Below are 19,140 nucleotides of genomic sequence, written 5' to 3' on the forward strand. Positions count from 1 at the left end.
CATCTCCTGCAGGCAAAGCCTACGCTCCTGAGTTCTACTATGACACCTACAACCCTCTGTGGCAGAACAGACCTCGTGTCTACTCCTACAGCCTCCAGTGGACCCAGATGAACCCCGATGCTGTCGATCGCATCCTTGCCTATCGCTTAGGGATCAGGCAGGTGAGGGAAGAGGTTTGGTTGTGCAGAACATGCCCTTTGGAGCTCTGTAATGACTGCTGGGCCTTTCTTTTACTTTATTGCTTATTAATTTTATTTTATTTGTCTTAATTTTTGTTGTTGTTGTTGTTCTTAGTGCTTTTTGTCCCTTCCCCTTCCCCTTCCCCTTCCCCTTCCCCTTCCCCTTCCCCTTCCCCTTCCCCTTCCCCTTCCCCTTCCCCTTCCCCTTCCCCTTCCCCTTCCCCTTCCCCTTCCCCTTCCCTTTCCTTCCCCTTCCCCTTTCCCCTTCCCCTTCCCCTTCCCCTTCCCCTTCCCCTTCCCCTTCCCCTTCCCTTCCCTTCCCCTTCCCTTCCCCTTCCCCTTCCCCTTCCCTTTCCCCTTTTCCTTTTTTCCTTTCCATTCCCCTTTCCCCTTCCCCTTCCCCTTCCCCTTCCCCTTCCCCTTCCCCTTCCCCTTCCCCTTCCCCTTCCCCTTCCCCTTCCCCTTCCCCTTCCCCTTCCCCTTCCCCTTCCCCTTCCCCTTCCCCTTCCCCTTCCCCTTCCCCTTCCCCTTCCCCTTCCCCCTTCCCTTTTCCCTTTCCCCTTTTCCTTTTTTCCTTTCCATTCCCCTTTCCCCTTCCCCTTTTCCTTTTTTCCTTTCCCTTTTTCCCTTTTTTCTTTGTTTCCTTTCCCTTTCTCCTCTCCTCAAACTTATTTTACTCTATGTACTTTTTCTTCCCTCTTTTCATTTTTGTGGGAGTTGTGGTTGTTTCTCCTTCTCCTCTTAGAAAGTTTGCAGGCCTCTTGCAGATGCTGGAAACTCATTTGCACATTGGCAGGGTGAAAGGCAGAGATTAAAGAGCTGCTCCTCGGAGGCTTTGCAGAGGCTGTGGCTCCAGATAGGCATGAAAGGAGCCTGCAGTCTCTCTGTATGTATCTGCAGAGCTTTGATGAGATGTTCCATGTAAACAGATCAATATAGGGATAGCTATAGCTTTCCTCCATGGTGATCCTGGAGAACCAAGATGTTAGAGTGATCACAAATGATGTCTTCATGGATTCTTTGAAGGCTATTGCAACAAAACTTGATTTTTAATGATCAATTAAAGGGAAAGAACCAAATCTGTGCATTGATTAAACTCTTGGTGAATGGCAGCACCTCCACTTCCCTTTGCAGAGTAGAGTGAAATTTGCACGTTGCTACAGCAAAGATCATACAAAATCTCATCATTTTATGTTTTAAAGGAAGGAAATTGTTGTGTTGTATCACTTCATAATATCTCCATGACAAACTCTATGAATATACCAGAGACTGACACGACCAGCTTGGGGTTTGCCATTTGTAGGTTATCTCAAGAAATAAGATGTGGTTTGAGATTAACTTTATTTGCTATGAGCATCCACCTCCAAGTCATATATTTTCAGTTGGGCTGTTTCAAGGGTCAAGACTGGACCAGCCACCAGAGGAGTGCCAGAGGCTCTTCGTGGGAAGAAAAAGGGAAGAAGGGAGAGAGACTGATGGGCTGGAAAAGACACTCAATCAGCTGGGATGGAGAGAAGAACATTCCCATGGAATAGAGACACAGAGACACAAACTAAGAGCCCACCCAAGCCCTGATGGCACCAGTGGCACCACTGATGCTGGGGGCAGGCCCTGGGCAAGTCCCAGACTAGACTTAGCAGCAGGTGGGAACAGGATTTAGGAGCTGGGTTCTGGAAATGGACTCAAGAAGACATGAATCAGGATGGAAGGCAGAAGGGACAGAGTCCTGCTGGGACATCAGCCAGGGAAGAAGAGGCTTGACCCTGGGGATCTCTCAGCTTGCCCCTGAAGATGCCATCCATGGGATGCAATCAATTGTTGAGCCATTGAGGGTCACCTGGCCTGTGATGTTTTGCTTCTTACTTGTGAGAACCCATCTGATGTTGTTTTCCCCTCAGTTTACACTCTCCCATTGAGTTTACTTTTCTTTTCTTTAACTACCACCACAATTGATTGATGTAGAAAGAAGATGTTTGGTTTTTCAGTGCCTGAAATAATAGTTCATGGAGGGAGAAGGAGATTGGGGGATTAAGACAGATTCTTGAAGAGGTATATTTTAGATAAATAAGGGGAGAAAGTGATTTTCTGTCCCTCAGATCTCCAACTGAGATGAGCTTTTTAATCTCCAAAATAAATACACCATTTGAATATGTTATTTATGCTGAGTAGATCTGGGGTTGCATAACTTTTGTGGTGGTTGTGGAGCTAACTGGGACATTTAACAGAGAAAGTTCCAGGAAGACCTTAGAGTAGCCTTCCAATACCTAAAGGGGGCTTACAGGAGAGCTGGGGAGGAACTTCATTCAAGGGCTTGTACTGCTAGGATGAGGGGCAATGGATGTGATCTGGAAGAGGGAAGATTTAGACTGGAAATTAGGAAGAAATTCTTTACAGTGAGGGTGATGAGACACTGGAACAGGTTGCCCAGGGAGTTTGTGGGTTCCCCCTTCTCCTGGAGGTGTTCAAGGTCAGGTTGGATGGGGTCTTAAGTAGCCTGGTCTAGTGGAAAATGTCCCTGTCCATGGCAGGGGGGTTGGAAGTGGATGATCTCGAAGGTCTCTTCCACCCCAAACCATTCTATGAATCTATGATATGTCCAGGCAAGGGTTTGGATACCTGGAGGTTGCTGGCTGTTCTACACTTAGACTTTGTCTCTGCTGGGATCTAACTAATTTGGAATGAAAATCTGTGACTTTTAAGGCATGTTTATGCAACTGCTTGCATCACTGGGCACAAATCAGTCCCGCTATTCCCAGTACCCAAGAGGAATTATTAAATTCAAAGGAGAATTTGCTGAAGTAAATGAATATATGAGAAAATTAATTGCATTAGGATTTTTTAGCTGCCATTTTTTTTCTTTTTAATTTCATTTTAATTTACTTTTAATTACCTATTTATATAATCACCTAGAGTTACTATACTCTAATTTGGTGACAACACTCTCTGTCAGGCTAATCAAAATATTTTCCTTTCCTCTGTCTGAAGCCACATTTAAAATGTGGGTGATTTGGAACCTAGTGAGCCATCTGGACACACTCATCTATTATTGCAGCAATTCCCACTGAAAAAGGCCGATAATTAACTCCTTAATTATTTTTTTTTTGACACCTACCAGCAAATTACATTCCAAACAAGAAGGACATTGAGGTTCTAGAGAAAACCCAGAGAAGAGCAGTGAAACTGGTGATGGGTCTAGAGCACAAGTCTTGTTAGGAGCAGCTGAGGCATCTGGGCTTGTTTAGTCTGGAAAAAAAGGAAGCCAGGGAGAGAGCTTCTGGCTCTCTACAGCTCCCTAGAAGGAGGTTGGAGCCAGGTGGAGGTTGGTATCTTCTCCCAAGGAACAAGAACTAAGACAAAAGGAAATGGCCTCAGGTTGCACCAGGGGAGGTTTAGGCTGGACATGAGAAACAATTACTTCTCCTTGAGGGTTGTCACAGCCTGGCCCAGGCTGCCCAGGGCAGTGGTGGAGCTCCCATCTCTAGAGGATTTAAAAGCCATGGAGACATAGTGCTATGAGACATGGTTTCATGGTGGACCTGTCAGATTTGGGTTACTGATTGGACTTGATCTTCAAGGTCTCTTCCAACCAAATTGGTTTGTAGCATTTGCTGTAAACGTTTGTTTCAGTTGCCTGCCCTCCTTGAAATGGGGGAGCCCAGAACTGGGCACAAGACTCCAGATGAAGCCTCCTGAGGGCAGAATAAAGGGGTAGAAGAACCTTCCTTGACCTGCTGGTCACACTCTTCTTGATGCACCCTAGGACACCATTTGCCTTCTTGGCCACATGGGCAGATAGTTTGGTTAAGCCATGTATTTGTCACTAGTTTTTACTGTGTTTTTTATTTAAGAATAATAATTAAGAAAATAAAAAAGGCTAAACATCATTTGGGAGTGGCAGAAAACACCACTCATGGCTGTGCAAAATCCCTCACAGAAAGAGGATGTTCAGGTAGAGGGAGGCTCTGAGCTGAAGAGCAGCCTGTAGCACAGCATGATGCTATCAGGCAAAACGAGTGACTGCTCTTAATCTTTGTTTTAATCTCCTAATGCATTGCAAAACACTGCCAGCAGGCTCTGCAGAAGGACAGGGTGCTGGGATCTGCTTTGGGTTCGATTAGCTCCATTAGCTTTATCTGATCAGTAAATTGCTTTGGTATTGAGAATGTGAAAATCAGAGTTACCTGACCTGTGTGTTGTTGCTTCACTTGAGGCAAGATCCAGGCACTGTCTGATAAGGACAGGCTGAGAGCATTGGAGTTGTTCAGGCTGGAGAAAAGAAGGCTCTGGGGAGACCTTCCTGTGGCCTTCCAGCACTTAAATGGGGACAAGGTCAATTGCATGAGGTTCAACAAAGCCAAGTGCTGGGTCCTGCACTTGGATCACAAAAACCCATGAATGCTCCAGGCTGGGGCAAAGTGGCTGGAAACTGCCCAGTGCAAAAAGTGTTTAACAGCAGCTGAAGATGAGCCACTGTGTGCCCAGGTGGCCAAGAAGGCCACCAGCAACCTGGCCTGGATCAGCAATGGTGTGGTCAGGAGGACCAGGGCAGTGATTGTCCTCCTGTACTCAGCACCGGTGAGGCCACACCTTGGATTCTGGGTTCAGTTTTGGGCCCTTCACTCCAAGAAGGACACTGAGGTGCTGTCCAGAGGAGGGCATCCAAGCTGGTGAAGGGTCTGGAGAACAGGCCTGATGAAGAGCACCTGAGAGAACTGGGGCTGTTCAGTCTGGAGAAAAGGAGGCTGAGGGGAGACCTTCTGGCTCTCTACAACTCCCTGAAAGGAGGCTGGAGTGAGGTGGTGGTTGGTGTCTTCTCTGTCAGGTGATAGAATGAGAGGAAATGGCTTCAAGTTGCACCAGAGGAGGTTTAGATTATATATTAGGAACATTTTCTTCACTTAAAGAGAGGTCAGGCATTGGAACAGGCTGCCCAGGGAGGTGCTGGTGTCACCATCCCTGGAGACATTCAAGACATGGCACTATGGGATGTGGTTTAGTGGGCCTGTTGGGCTGATGATTTGAGCTGGTAATCTCAGAGATCTGTTCCAACCTTAATGATTCTATAAGAAAGATGATGTCCTGGTGTTGCTGGGACAGGATTCCAGGCCAGTCATGGGCTGCAGCTGGGAGCCAGCCAGTTCCCAGACCATCAGCAACACACTCAGTATAAAAGGGGAAATCTGGGGAGGGGAGTGGAGCTTGGAACATCCTGTTGGGTTTTGGGTTCCTCTTTCCTTTGCTGCTCATAAGGGCTGCCTTCATGTTTGGTATTAATGCTGGGCTGAGTATATTTTGGTATAATTTTTATTTAGGACCCCTTTTGCAGTTTACAAGTTGCCCTGTATTTTCCTGAGCCCCCTTCTCTTCTGAGGAGTCCCTGAGTGAGCATCTGCTGGAGTTAAGGCTTAGATATTGATTAAATAATTGCAAACTTTTGAGCAGGGCCTGTTGTGACAGGACAAGAGGTGATGATTTGAACTAAAAGAGGGAGATTCAGGCTGGAGAGAAGGAAGAAATGAGGGTGTTGAGACCATGGCCCAGGTTGCCCAGAGTGGTGGTAGGTGCCCCATCCCTGGAATCATTCCAGATCAGATTGGCTGGGGCTCTGAGCAGCCTGCTCTAGTTGCTGGAACAGTGGAAGAAATTTTTTCTAATGTCCAACCTAAACTTCACACTTTTGGTAATGTTGAAGCAAAGTTTTGTTTTCTTCCTGTTCTTTCTGCACATGTGAAATGAGATGGAATTTGGTAACATAAAATAAAGAGTGCAACATGTAAAGGCAGGTTTCTTATTGATTTTTGTTGGGCTTGGTAAATTGAACTGGAGACGCAGTGGTTCTGTTGTGTGATTTTCAGTCTCAGGTATTGATACCTCCTGTGGTTGTTCCTCACAAGGCTGAGGTTTGGTTTTTTTTCGAAGTAGCAAGCTGAGAGATGTCAGATGATATTTGTAGCAAGGGATTTTAATTGCCATTTAGAATCATGGAAGTATTGTGGTTGGAAGAGATCTTTAAATCATCAAGTCCAACCATTAACCCAGCATTGCCACTAAACTGTAGAACCATAGAACTGTTTCACTTGGAAAAGACCCCTAAGATCATCAAGTCCAAGCCATCAACCCAACACCACCATGGCTGTTAAACCATGTCCCCAGGTGCCATGCCCATGTGTTGCTTGAAAACCTCCAGGGACAGTGACTCTGCCAGCAGCCTGTTCCAATACCTGACCCCTCGCAGGGAAGAAATTGTTCCTGGCATCCAACCTAAACCTCCCCTGGTACAACTTCAGGGTACTTATTGTCCTATCAATTGTTATTAGGGAGAAAAGACCAACTCCCACCTCATTCCAACCTCCTTTCAGGGAGCTGTGGAGAGCCAGAGGGTCTCCCCTAAGCCTTCTCTTCTCCAGGATGAACAACTCCAGTTCTCTCATCTGCTCCTCACCAGACCTGTTCTCCAGACCCTTCACCACTCTGTTGCCCTTCTCTGGACACTCTCTAGACCCCTCAGTGTCCTTCATGGAGTGAGTGGCCTAAAACTTAGCCAAGTTTTCGAGCTGTGGCCTTACCAATGCTGAGTACAGGGCCTGATCCCTACTCTGCTCCTGCTGACTACGTGATTTCTAATCCAAGACAGGGTACTCGTGGCCTTCTTGGCCACCCAGGCACACAGTGGCTCATGTTCCATCTTTGTTTCATGTCTCTTAGCTCCACATATACACAGCTTTGAAACCTCCCCAGGGATTGGGACTCCACCACTTCCCTGGGCAGCCTGATCCAGGGCTTGACAGCCCTTCTGAGGAAAAAGCAGTGATGGGGATGAGGCTTTCTTGGCAAGTTTCCCTTCAGTGCCTAACAAACAGAGCCTTATTTGTAGTTAGGAGCACATGTTCTCACCCAGCATTGCTAAAAGCAAACCTCACACTGTAGTGTCAGCCTCGTGCATGGTGCCCACACTCAGCTTGCATTGGTTGTGCCTCAGCAGAAAGCTCTGCACTATGAATTGATGATTTGACAAATGCAGGGTATCAGTCAAGCTTTAGGAAAGATGCAGGAGAAAATTAAGTGAACTAAGGAGCAATTTAGGGAGAGAAAATGCTGAGGCTGGAGGAATTTGTTGTAGTAAAGGCGTTATTAACTTTTTCTCTGCAATTAAACTCTTCTTGCAGGGTTGAGAGTCTCCTTTCTGGTGACTCTGTGGATGTGTCACTTTGGGGGTATGGTTTACTGGCTGTGGTGCTCTTAGGCTGATGGTTGGACTTTTGATGATCTTAGAGATCTTTTCCAACTGAAACAATTCTATGATTCTATGACACTGAAGCACAGTGCTGACTTTGGGGACAATCCTCTTAGCAGGGCCTGTTGTGACAGAACAAGGGATCCTGGTTTGAACTAAAAGACTGGAGAGAAGGGAGAAACGTTTGACCCTGAGCATGGTGATCTGTCTGAGGTTGCCCAGAGAGATGGTAGATGCTCATCCCTGGAACCATTCTAGGTCAGGCTGTGTGGGGCAGCCTGCTCTAGTTGCAGATGTCCCTGCTGACTGCAGAGGGGTTGGACTAGATGATGACCTCTGAAGGTCCCTTCCAGCCCAAACCTTTGTGGTTCTATGGTACTGCAGCCAACAACTCAGCTGGAGTGTCTGAACTGCAGGAATCATCTTCATCATCCAAACCAGGATGTGCTTTTCTTTATGTTGTTGAGTTACCCACAGTAAGAACATGCTCCACTTGCAGTACAAACAGCAGCAGGGCTGATCAGATGGGATGTGTGTTTTCATGATGGTATTTTCACCCTGCTGCTCTGGAGTTGCTCACTGAATGCTAACAGCAGGCAGGCAGCAGTTTGATGCTGATCAGATGCAGATTTAAAATGAAAAATATGATTGCCTGGAAATCTTTTTGATTTCTCTGCCTTATTCTGAGATGAATTCCTGTAATGCAGAAGTATTTTTTAAAAATAATAATCTGTAAATGACAGCAGCCCTGGTAATGGATTTTTCTGTCAGTCAAGTATTTCCTGCTCTGGTGAGGCCACACCTAGAGTACTGGCTTCAGTTCTGGGCTCTCCTGTTCAAGAGAGAGAGGAAATTATTGGATGCTGAGGGGCCTGGAACATCTCTGTGAGGAGGAAAAGCTGAGAGACCTGGGACTGTTGAGCCTGGAGAAGAGCAGCCTGAGAGGGGATCTGATCAATGCTCAGCAAGAGCTAAAGGACCTGTGGGGAGCAAGAGGATGGGGTCAGACTCTCATCAGTGATGCCCAATGACAGGAAAATGGACAGTGGGTGGACACTAGAAGCCAGGAGGTTCCATCTGAAGATGAGGAGAAACTTGCTTGTTGTGAGGGTGCTGGAGCCCTGGAGCAGGCTGTCCAGAGAGGTTGTGGAGTCCCCTTCTCTGGAGACATTCCAAACCCAGCTGGACATTGTAATGCTGGGCAAGCTGCTGTGGGTGCCCCTGCTTTAGCAGGGGTGTCAGACTGGATACTCTCCAGAGGCCCCTTCCACCCCCACCATTCTGTGTGATTCTCTGTTTCTGATCTTTGATAAATGGAAATACTGTATGTCAAAAGAAAGCTGTCACCTCCCTTAGCATCTCCCCATTGCACTGGCATGAGCAGTTCTGGCAACAATTTAGAGGAATATTTGTCTTCTGAGCTCCCTGACTTGTTTCCAAAGCCACTCCAGTTGAATGTGTCTGTACCTGTTGATGGTGGATGAGCTGAAGCAATTAGATCTGTTTGAGGTCTACCTGGATTTTTCTTTGTGCCATTCACGAGTGCAATTACAGAATGAGTGCTGCAGACCTTAAGATGTGAAAAAGAAAAATTAGATGGATTGCCCCTGTACCAGTGATCAAAGCTGAGACTTCACCAGCAGGACTCCTGTCAGCATCCTTAATGACTGTAAGGGACAGCTGGTGTAGGGTGCAGGACAGAGCCCAGGTGTGGGAGCTCTGCAGAGAAGGGCATCATCTTGCTGCAATGTTCCATCATCTTTTGTCTCCATCTTTCGCTTTCTGTAGCATTACCTTTGTATCACAGCATCACAGACTGGTTTGGGTTGGAAGGAACTTTTCAAGGTTGTGTCATTTCCCCCCACCCCCAGTAGTCAGCAGGGACATCTGCAACTAGAGCAGGTTGCTCAGAGCCCCAGGCAACCTGACCTGGAATGTTTCTAGGGATGGGGCATCTACCACCACTCTGGGCAACATGGGCCAGGGTCTCATCACCCTCACTGTCAAACAATTCTCCCTTCTCTCCAGTCTCAATCTCCCTCTTTTATTTCAAACCATCACCCCTTCTCCTGTCACAACAGGCTCTGCTCAAAAGCCTGTCCCCAGCTTTCTCATTGGCCCCTTGAAGCACTGACAGGCCACCAGAAGGTCTCCCTGGAGCCTTCTCTCCTTCAGGCTGAACAGTCCCAACTCTCTCAACCTGGCCTCACAGCAGAGGGCTTCCAGCCCTCCCAGCATTGCTGTGGCCTTCTCTGGCCCTGCTCCAACAGCTCCATGTCTCCTCTGTGCTGAGGACTCCAGAGCTGGCCCCAGCACTGCAAGTGAGATCTCAGCAGAGTGGAGGAGAGGGGCACAATCTCACATGCTGCCCACCCTGCTGGGGATCAGCCCAGGAAGCAATTGACCTTCTGCAGTGGTGGCAACTTAGAGAGCATCCAACAAGGATACAGTCTTCTTGGATGGATCTCAAACAACAGACAATGCCCTCCTGTCACTACTAATGTAAGTAATTTTCTTGTCTTTTCTAGAAGCTGTTTACAAATTGTTTCCCAGGGAGGTGGTCACCATCCCTGGAGGTGTTCAAGAAACTTGTGGACATGACACTCTGGGACACAGTTTAGTGGCCATGGTGGTGTTAGGTTGACAGTTGGACTTGATGATCTTAGAGGTCTTTTCCAACTGCAGCACTTCTATGATTCTCTACTTTTTCATAGGCAATAATCACACAGTGACAAATTAATGACTGGAGCTGCACTCAGGGTGATAAAACCCAGCCCTCCAGATGCAGGGCACATTGGAGCCTCATTGCTTAGTCAGTGCTGCTAACCAGCAAGGTTGTCTTGGGGAAATGAAGTGGAAAAACAAGGCTGCAGTTTAAACCACCTACACAAGTCTCTGCATAAATAGATCAAGGAGTAACAATGTGAGAAGACAAGTGCATGATGCCAAAGTGCATTGCCAGGAGAAGTGAGCAGACAGTTTGCTTAGCTTTTTAACTAAAAATGTTGGGTTTTCCCCAAGAAATGAGCTCAACTATCATTCCCCAAAAAATGAGCATGATTGTTATAGCAAAGCATTTCTGAAATACTGAAGGCAATTGCAACATGCAAGAGAGGAAATGGATACTAGATGCTTAATGAAGTCCTCCACATGGAAATGTGATGTTTTAGATCAGCTGCAGAACACAGATGCTTTGCAGTGGGGTGCTCATCTGCTTTGTGAAAAGCTGGCTGGGTTGTGTTCAGTTTGAACAGATGTATGGTTCAGAGAGTGAAGAGTTCTCCAAGAGCCAGAGAAGGGATGAAGCTGCTGTCTAGAGAACCATAGAATCATAGCATTGTTTCAGTTGGAAGAGAGCTAAGAACACCATGGCCATTAAACCATGTCCCAAAGTGCCATGACCACATGTTCTTGCACAAATCTCTTAACCTAACAATTTGCTACACCATGAACAGAACCACAGCATGGTAGGAGTTGGAAGAGACCTCTGGAAATCTAGACCAATCCCCCTGCCAGAGAAGGTTCACCTGTGAAAGGCCTGGGGCCATTTATCCTGAAGAAGAGCAGCTTGAGAGAAATCTTCTCAGTGTTGTGGATGCCCCCTTCCTGGAGGTGTTCAAAACCAGGCTGGATGAGGCCTTGCTCTAGTGGTGCCCAGTGACAGGACAAGGGGCAATGGGCAAGAACTGGAAGCCAGGAGGTTCCATCTGAAGGAGAGGAGAAACTTGTTTGGAAAGCCCTGGAGCAGGCTGCTCAGAGAGGTTGTGGAGTCTGCATCTCTGGAGACATTCCAAACCCAGCTGGACATTGTGATGCTGGGCAAGCTGCTGTGGGTGACCCTGCTTTAGCAGGGGTATATTGGACTTGATGGTCTCCAGAGGTCTCTTCTGACCCCCACCATGCTGGGATTTGAGGTTTTTAATTTAAATCGTGATGATGAAGGCAAAATTGATCAGCAGTAAAGCTGGCACATGGGATACAATCAGAACACCTGTGCTGCCTCACACTCTACCTCAGGAGACTATAAATCCTCTTGCATGTCACATTCATTGAACAATCAGTGCTGAGGACAGAGTTTCCATTTCTCAGGGTCACTCTTGCCCATAGCCTTACATTTGTAACGATCTTGCTCAACACTCAAGCTGAAGGGTGAAGACAACCTTGTGTGTCTTGTCATGGAGATCTGCATAGACTTGGTCACCCTCTACTTGTTTCTGAAGGTGCTGAGGTTTGCCAAGATGTATGCAGATAAGGATGTATGCAGAAGTTTTCTGTCTCATTAATAACTCTCTGAAGAATATTCTGACATTAATTTATTTCAGCTTTGGATTTTGTCTTTGGAGTTAGTGACCCAGTTTATTCTATTTCTTTGTGTTTCAAAGCAGCCTTGTATGTGTCCCCTGCTCAGCCTTTGGAGATGGTCAGCGTTTCAGTAGCTGCTTTTCTGAAAAGCTATTTGGTAATCACAAACTGCTTTGAGTTGGAAGGGACCTTTCAAGGTCATGTAGTCCAACCCCCCTGCAGTCAGCAGGGACATCTGCAACTAGAGCAGGCTGCTCAGAGCCCCAACCAACCAACCTGCAGTGGTTCCAGGGATGGAACCACCTTCTACCACCTCTAGGGGGAACCTTGGACAGTCTTATCACCCTCAGTGTGAATAATTCCTTCCTTCTCTTCAGTCTGAATCTCACTCCTGTAGTTCAAACCGTCACCCCTTGTCCTGTCGCAACAGGCCCTGATCAAAAGTCTGTCCCCAGCATTCTGATCAGCCCCTGGAGCCTTTTCCAGGCTGGACAACCCCAACTCTCTCAGCCTGGCCTCGCAGAAGAGGGCTTCCAGCCCTCCCATCATTGTTGTGACCTCCTCTGGTTCTGCTCCAACAGGTCCATGTTTTTGGGGAGAAAAAAAAACCAAGAAAAAAGTGATGGTCAGTCACAGGAATGGGAGCCTGAAAGTCATGAAATAAAGTATCCAAGTCATAAAATGGCTTCAATGAACATAAGGACATGGACAATGTCAGCATATTGTGTTAAAAGGCCATGAAACCCAACATGTAGAATTGCCTTCACATTTTCCTTCTATATTTCCAAAGTGCATTCCAAAATGATCCCAAAGCTTGCTCACCATGTTTCTATACTCCTGAAATTATATCCACCCAGAGCTAACCCACTTTTTGGACCTCACCTTCCAGCATTTGCTTCACTGAGCACATATTCAGTGTTGCTTGAGCATCTGTGAATGTCTCTGCCCTTTTCCTCAGCAGCTCCAAAGTGGGGGACAGTGGCATTACCTGCAGCTCCCACTGCTGAGAGGGCTGCAGAACCTCTTCTATGAGGACAGGCTGAGGAAGTTGGGTCTGTTCAGCCTGGGGAAGAGAAGGCTCCAAGGAGATGTTTCAGCCACCTTCCAGTACCTGAAAGGGGCTACAGGAGATCTGGAGAGGGACTTCTTGTAAGCGCTTGTGATGATAGGCAAAGGGGCAATGGTTTGAAACTAGAGCAGGGTAGATTTAGATGGACATTTGGAAGAAGTTCTTTGCTATGAGTGTGATGAGGCACTGGAACAGGCTGTCCAGAGAAGTTCTTGACATCTCATCCCTGGAAGTGTTTAAGTCCAGGCTGGATGAGGCTTTGAGCAACCTGGTCTAGTGGGAGGTGTCCCAGTACATGGCAGATCTTACAGATCCATTCCAACACAAGCCATGCTGTGACTGATTCCATGATTAACTGCAGCTGCTCAGAACAGTTCTAATGCCTTCTAGGAATCATGAGGAGGTGTTCCCATTCCATAGCTTATCTTCATCAAAACCCCTGAGATGCTGGAGCAGGCCCGGAGATGGGCAGTGAAGGTAGTGAAGGGTCTGGAGCACAACTCCTTTGAGGAGCAGCTGAGGTAAATGGAATTGTTCATCATGGATAAAAGGAACCTTAGGGGAGACCTTCTGGCTCTCTACAGCTCCCTAAAAGTAGGTTGGAGCCAGGTGGGAGTTGGTCTCTTCTCCCAAGGAACAAGTGACACCACAAAAGGAAATGATCTGGTTGCACCAGAGGAGGTTTAGGTTGGACATGAGGAACAATTTCTTTCCCTTGAGGGTTGTCAAGGCCTGTCTGAGGCTGCTCAGGGCAGCGGTAGAATCCCCATCCCTGGAGGGGTTTCAAAGCCCTGTGGATATGGTGCTGAGGGATATGGTTTAGTGGTGACCTGGCAGTGCTGGGTTGTTGGTCTTGATCATCTTGAAAGTCTCTTCCACCCCAAACAAATCTGTGATTCTAAAGACAGCAATTGGTGTAGGTATCTCTAAGGTCCCTTCCAACCTAAGCAATTCTGTGATTTTATCAGTGATAAGAGTGCATCCCAAGTTGCACAAACATTCAAGCAGCAATGAGCAAGTGCTTCCAGCACTCTGATATTTACTGTCAGCAAGATGAAAGCAAATGAAACAAGCAAGACGTTCCCAGAGCAGACATGAAGGGGCTACAGCTCTGCTCTCTGCTCTCTCTGCTCCTCAGCAGGTTCCCTGTACTGCCAGCAGCGATGCAGCTGTGGTGACCTAGAAAATGAATGGCTCCACTTTAAAGAAGTAATAAAAAGTCACCTCATACCTGTAAACCAGACAGGAACTTGTTCAGGCTTGCTGTTTGAAAGAGTAAAGTTCCCACCTTCCTTTTATTTCCAGTCTACAGATGTCTGTGGTCCTAGTCAGTTGATAACGAACAAGTCTCTTCAAACAGCCCAGAGCAAGCCAGTTCTCTCTGGTCACTGCTTGGCTTCATTGTATTTCTAACTTCTGGGTTCACTCAGCAGTGGACAGGGTCAGAAGTAGTCACAAATATTTTATGTGCAGGTAGGAGGGATTTCTGTGAAGGTTGCATTGTCAATGCCTCCATATTTTCTATCCTAGAATTTTCTGTCCATGCTGTAGCACACTTCTCATGGCCCTTCAGGTACAGATATGCAGCAGATGGGTGAAGGGAAAAGTCAATGCCTCCAAATTTTCTACCCTAGAATTTTCTGTCCATGCTGTAGCACACTTCTCATGGCCCTTCAGGTACAGATATGCAGCAGATGGGTGAAGGGAAAAGTGAAAAGGGGTAGATTTTATTGCCTTTCTGACTAAAAGAACTCATACCTGTTACAAGTTATTTTATTTGATGTGCTGGATCATTTCCAAAGAAGAGCAACAAAGACGGTGCAAGGTCTGAAGAACAGGTCTGGTGAGGAGCAGCTGAGGGGATTATGGTTGTTCAGCTTGGGGAAAAGGAGGCTGAGAGGAGACCTGGCTCTCTACAACTCCCTGAAAGAAGGTTGAAGCCAGGGGGGAGGTTGGTCTTCTTTCACAAGTAATAATTGATGGGACAACAGGAAAAACATTAAGTTGTACCAGCAAATGTTTGGTTTGGACATGGCAGAACATGCTTTGTAGCTGGCCTTGCTGATTTGGCTCGAAGTACAGGTTTTGGGCACTGGGAATCATTTCAGGACCCTAATAATCCTTTGAAATGAAGATGACACAGAAGCCACCTACATGATAAGGTTTATATTTATAACCAGATAGCAGCATTGGAACAGGCTGCCCAGGGGGTGATGGAGTCACTGTCCCTGGAGGTGTTAAAAAAGTCTGTGGACATAGCACTTCAGGACAAGATTTAATAGCCATGGTGGTGTTGGGTTGACAGTTGGACTCAATGATCTTAGAGGTCTTTTCCAACCTGAACAATTCTATGTTTCTATGGGTACTGGGCAAAATGGTTAAGGAGCAGCCAGTGGATTTCTGAAGGTCCAATAGTGTGAATACTGAATGGGAGTTTGCCTTTTGTGCTGTGAAGATAGATGGTGGCAACCTTTTCCTTGGCTGATCCCCAGCAGAGTGGGCAGCAGGTAGAGAGAGGGAACTCTACCCCTCTGCTACACTCTGCTGTGACCCCACCTGCAGTGCTGGGGCCAGCTCTGGAGCCCTCAGCACAGCAGAGACATGGAGCTGTTGGAGCCAGGCCAGAGGAGGCCACAGCAATGATGGGAGGGCTGGAAGCCCTCAGCTGTGAGTCCAGGCTGAGGAGCCTCCCTCCTCTCCAGGGAGACCTTCTGGTGACCTTTCAGTGGTTCAAGGGGCCAGTCAGAAAGCTGGGACAGAGTTTTGAACCAGGGCCTGTTGTGACAGAACAAGGGGTGATGGTTTGAAGTAAAAGAGGGAGATTCAGACTGGAGGGAAGGGAGAAATATTTTACAGTGAGGGTGGTGAGACCTTGGTCCATGTTGCCCAGGGACATGGTAGAAACTCCATCCCTAGAACCATTCCAGGTCAGGTTGTTTGGGGCTCTGAGCAACCTGTTGTAGTTGCAGATGTCCTTGCTGACTGCAGTGGGTGCTGTACTAGATGACCTTTAAAGGTCTCTTCCAACTCAAACCAGTCTGGAATTCTAGAAGAAGTGTTTGCCCAGGAACTGAGCAATTATATTACATATAGTTAACAGCAAAAGAAAACTCTTTTGTTCAGGAAAATCAATTCTGACTGTTGTTATAAATTGTAAAGAAATTCCTTTCAGGGCCACTGCCGTTTTTCATAGGGGTGTACAGTAGATTAATTAAGGTTGCATCCAGTTGTCATTAGTTAAAGAGATGCTTGCCTGACTTTTGGAGTCAATGAAGAAATTCACTCTTCCAATCAATATGCTGAGCACAATGGGCTAAGGAGGTGTTTATTTGTTAGAAACATAACTGTGCATATAAGCAATCAATATTTAATCATCCCATAGGATTAATTTCTCAGGAAATCTATGTGTTGAAGTCTTTTGGAGAATAGAGTGTGCCTCCACAGCAGGCACAGAAGAAATACCTTCTTGTTGACAGCTCAGAGATTGTTTCAGCCTGCTGCGATAAAATAACAGCCACAGTTCTGCAGTCCCCTTCTTCTGATGTCAGGGAAGTGCATTTTGGTTTTCTGCCAGCTTTAGGGAGCAAGGAGTTCTCAAAATTCAAAGGTAAGGAAGACAAAGAAGGATGCTGGAGAGAGACAGAGGTCTCTTCTCCCAAGGAACGAGTGATAGGATAATATGGCCTGAAATTGCACCAGGAGAGGTTTAGGTTGGACATGAAGAAAAATGTCTTTGCTGCAAGAGTGGTCAGGCATTGGAACAGGCTGCTCAGGGAGGTGGTGGAGTCACTGTGCCTGGAGGTGTTCAAGAAATGTGTGGATGTGGCACATTGAGACATGGTTTAATGGCCATGCTGGTGTTGGGTTGATGCTTGGACTCGTTTTTTTTTTTCCAAATGAAACAATTCTGTGATTCTATGATTCTATGAAATGGCCTCAAGTTGACCCAGGGTAGGTTTAGGTTGGGCATGAGGAACAACTTTTTCATTAAAGGGTTGCCAAAGCCTGGTTCAGGCTGCCTGGGACAGTAGTGGAGTCCTGGTCCCTGAAGGGGTTTCAAAGCCATGTAGATGTGGTGCTGAGGGACATGTCTTAGTGGTGACTTGGCAGTGCTGGGTTCATCATTGGACTTGATTGTCCCGAAGGTCTCTGGCAACCAAAGCAATTTTGTGGTTCTAAAGACAGATCCAGGCAGGTTTTTGTAAGTGATAAGAGTAATATGATGGGAAATGGCTTCAAGTTACACCAGGGGAGGTTGAGGTTGGACATTAGAAGAAACTCCTTCATTGAAAGGCTTCTCAAAGGTTGGAACAGGCTTCCCTGGGAGGTTGTTGAATCCCCATCCCAGGAGGTGTTTCAAAGAGGCAGAAAAGTGGTGGTGAGGGTCATGATTTATCACCAGACTTGGTAGAGTTAGAGAAAGGTTGGACTGCATGATCTTAAAGGCCTTTCCCAAACGAAATGATTCTATGATTCTGTGTACTAGGTGAGAACTTCAGCATGCTGGCAAGCTGAGTGGAACATCTCATGTCAGCTTCACTGCATCTCTGCAGTTATTTTAGGATGCATGGTAAATATTTAATGATCTTTGTCTTCTGCTGGTACCATATGTATTAAGTCAGAGTGTCTGCAAGTCATATTGCAAGTCACTCTGCTGCATAGTAATTCATAGATTCACAGAATGGTTTGGGTTGGAAGGGGTCTCAAAGATCATCTAGTTCCAACCCTGCTGCCTTTGGCAGGGACACTTCCATGACCAGGTTCCTCAAGGCCCTATACAACCTGGCCTTTGGTCATGACTCTTAAGGTCATTAATAGCCAGCCTATTCCTTTCTCACTCACCAACAGAGTACTTGGAAATAAAACTACATTTCAGCTCTTCCATGCACTTCAAATCATGCCCCAAATGACAACTGGGAAATATTGTTGCTTCTAATGAGGAGATAGAACTCAGCTCATGGAGCTTTGGCTAACCATGATTTGGTGTGAACAGAGAAGGATGGGAAAACAGCAGCAATGGTGGCTTTGGGGATGACAGTTTTGCAACCTATCATCTGAGCATCTCTGTGAGAAGGCTTTTTAGCCTGGACAAGAGTGGCCTGAGAGGGACTCTTCTCAATGCTCAGCAAGAGCTAAAGGGTGGGGGACATCTGCAACTAGAGCAGGTTGTTCAGAGCCCCAACCAACCTGTCCTGAAATAGTTCCAGGGATGGGGCATCTACCACCTCTCTGAGCAACCTGGCACAGGGTCTCACCACCCTCAGTGTAAGAAATGTCTTCCTTCTCTCCAGTCTGAATCTCCATCTTTTGGTTTAAAACAACTCCCCTTGTCCTGTCACAACGTATTCTTATGGGATGTGCCTCTCCATCTTACTTGTAAGGTAGAGGGTAAAGGTCAAGAGGATGAGGCAGGCTCAATGTCAGTGGTGCCCAGTGACAGGACAAGGGGCACCAGGCACAAACTGGAAGCCAGGAGGTTCCATCTGAAGAGGAGGAGAAACTTGTTTGGTGTGAGGGTGCTGGAGCCCTGGAGCAGGCTATCCAGAGAGGTTGTGGAGTCTCCTTCTCTGGAGAGATTCCAAAGCCTCCTGGACCTGGTGATCCTGGGAAGCTGCTGTGGTTCACCCTGCTTTAGAAGGGGGGTTGGACAGCATGATCCCCCAGAGGTCCTTTCCATGATCCCCCACTATGCTGTGGGATTCTTTGTTCTGTCTCTTTCAGAATTGTTCATTAGTTAATTCAGAGATGTTCAGGCTCTTTCTTGATCCATCCGTGGAGGTGAGGAAGACACGTATGGACATGGCACTTTGGGAAATAGTTTAATGGCCATGGACATCTTAGTTTGACAGTTGGACGCGATGATCTTGGATGTCTTTTCCAAGCACCACAACTCTGTGATTCTGTGAACCACCTGCAGTTTTTACAGGTCTATGTGTTCTCTCCTTCATTTCTAATCTCAGGGCCACCAGGATGATCAGAGGGCTGGAGCACCTCTCCTAGGAGGACAGACTGAAAAAATTGGGGCTGTTCAATCTGGAGAAGAGAAGGCTCCGAGATGACCTTATTGTGGTCTTCCAGGATCTGAAGGGGGCTACAAGAAAGCTGGAGAGGGACTTTTTAGGATCTCAGGTAGTGACAGGACTAGGGGGGATGGAATATAGCTGGAAGTGGGGAGATTCAGGCTGGATGTGAGGAAGAAGTTCTTCCCCATGAGAATGGTGAGAGCCTGGAATGGGTTGTCCAGGGAGATGGTTGAGGCCCCGTCCCTGGAGGTGTTTAAGGCCAGGCTGGATGAGGCTCTGGCCAGCCTGATCTGGTGTGAGGTGTCCCTGCCCACGGCAGGGGGCTTGGAACTA

The 19,140-nt window shown here is 47.0% G+C and overlaps 1 protein-coding gene across 1 annotated transcript in view; it reads left to right on the forward strand.

The window, feature by feature from the left end:
* Positions 1-19,140, forward strand: part of MDGA2 (MAM domain containing glycosylphosphatidylinositol anchor 2) — a 225,200-nt gene that overhangs the window by 178,145 nt on the left and 27,915 nt on the right. The window contains exon 11 of the mRNA XM_054400689.1: positions 13-161. Within this exon, the coding sequence (XP_054256664.1) occupies positions 13-161 (149 nt within the window). The remainder of the gene's footprint in view (positions 1-12; positions 162-19,140) is intronic.

The sequence above is a fragment of the Indicator indicator genome, chromosome 4 (assembly GCF_027791375.1).
Source record: "Indicator indicator isolate 239-I01 chromosome 4, UM_Iind_1.1, whole genome shotgun sequence".
Taxonomy (NCBI): Eukaryota; Metazoa; Chordata; class Aves; order Piciformes; family Indicatoridae; genus Indicator; species Indicator indicator.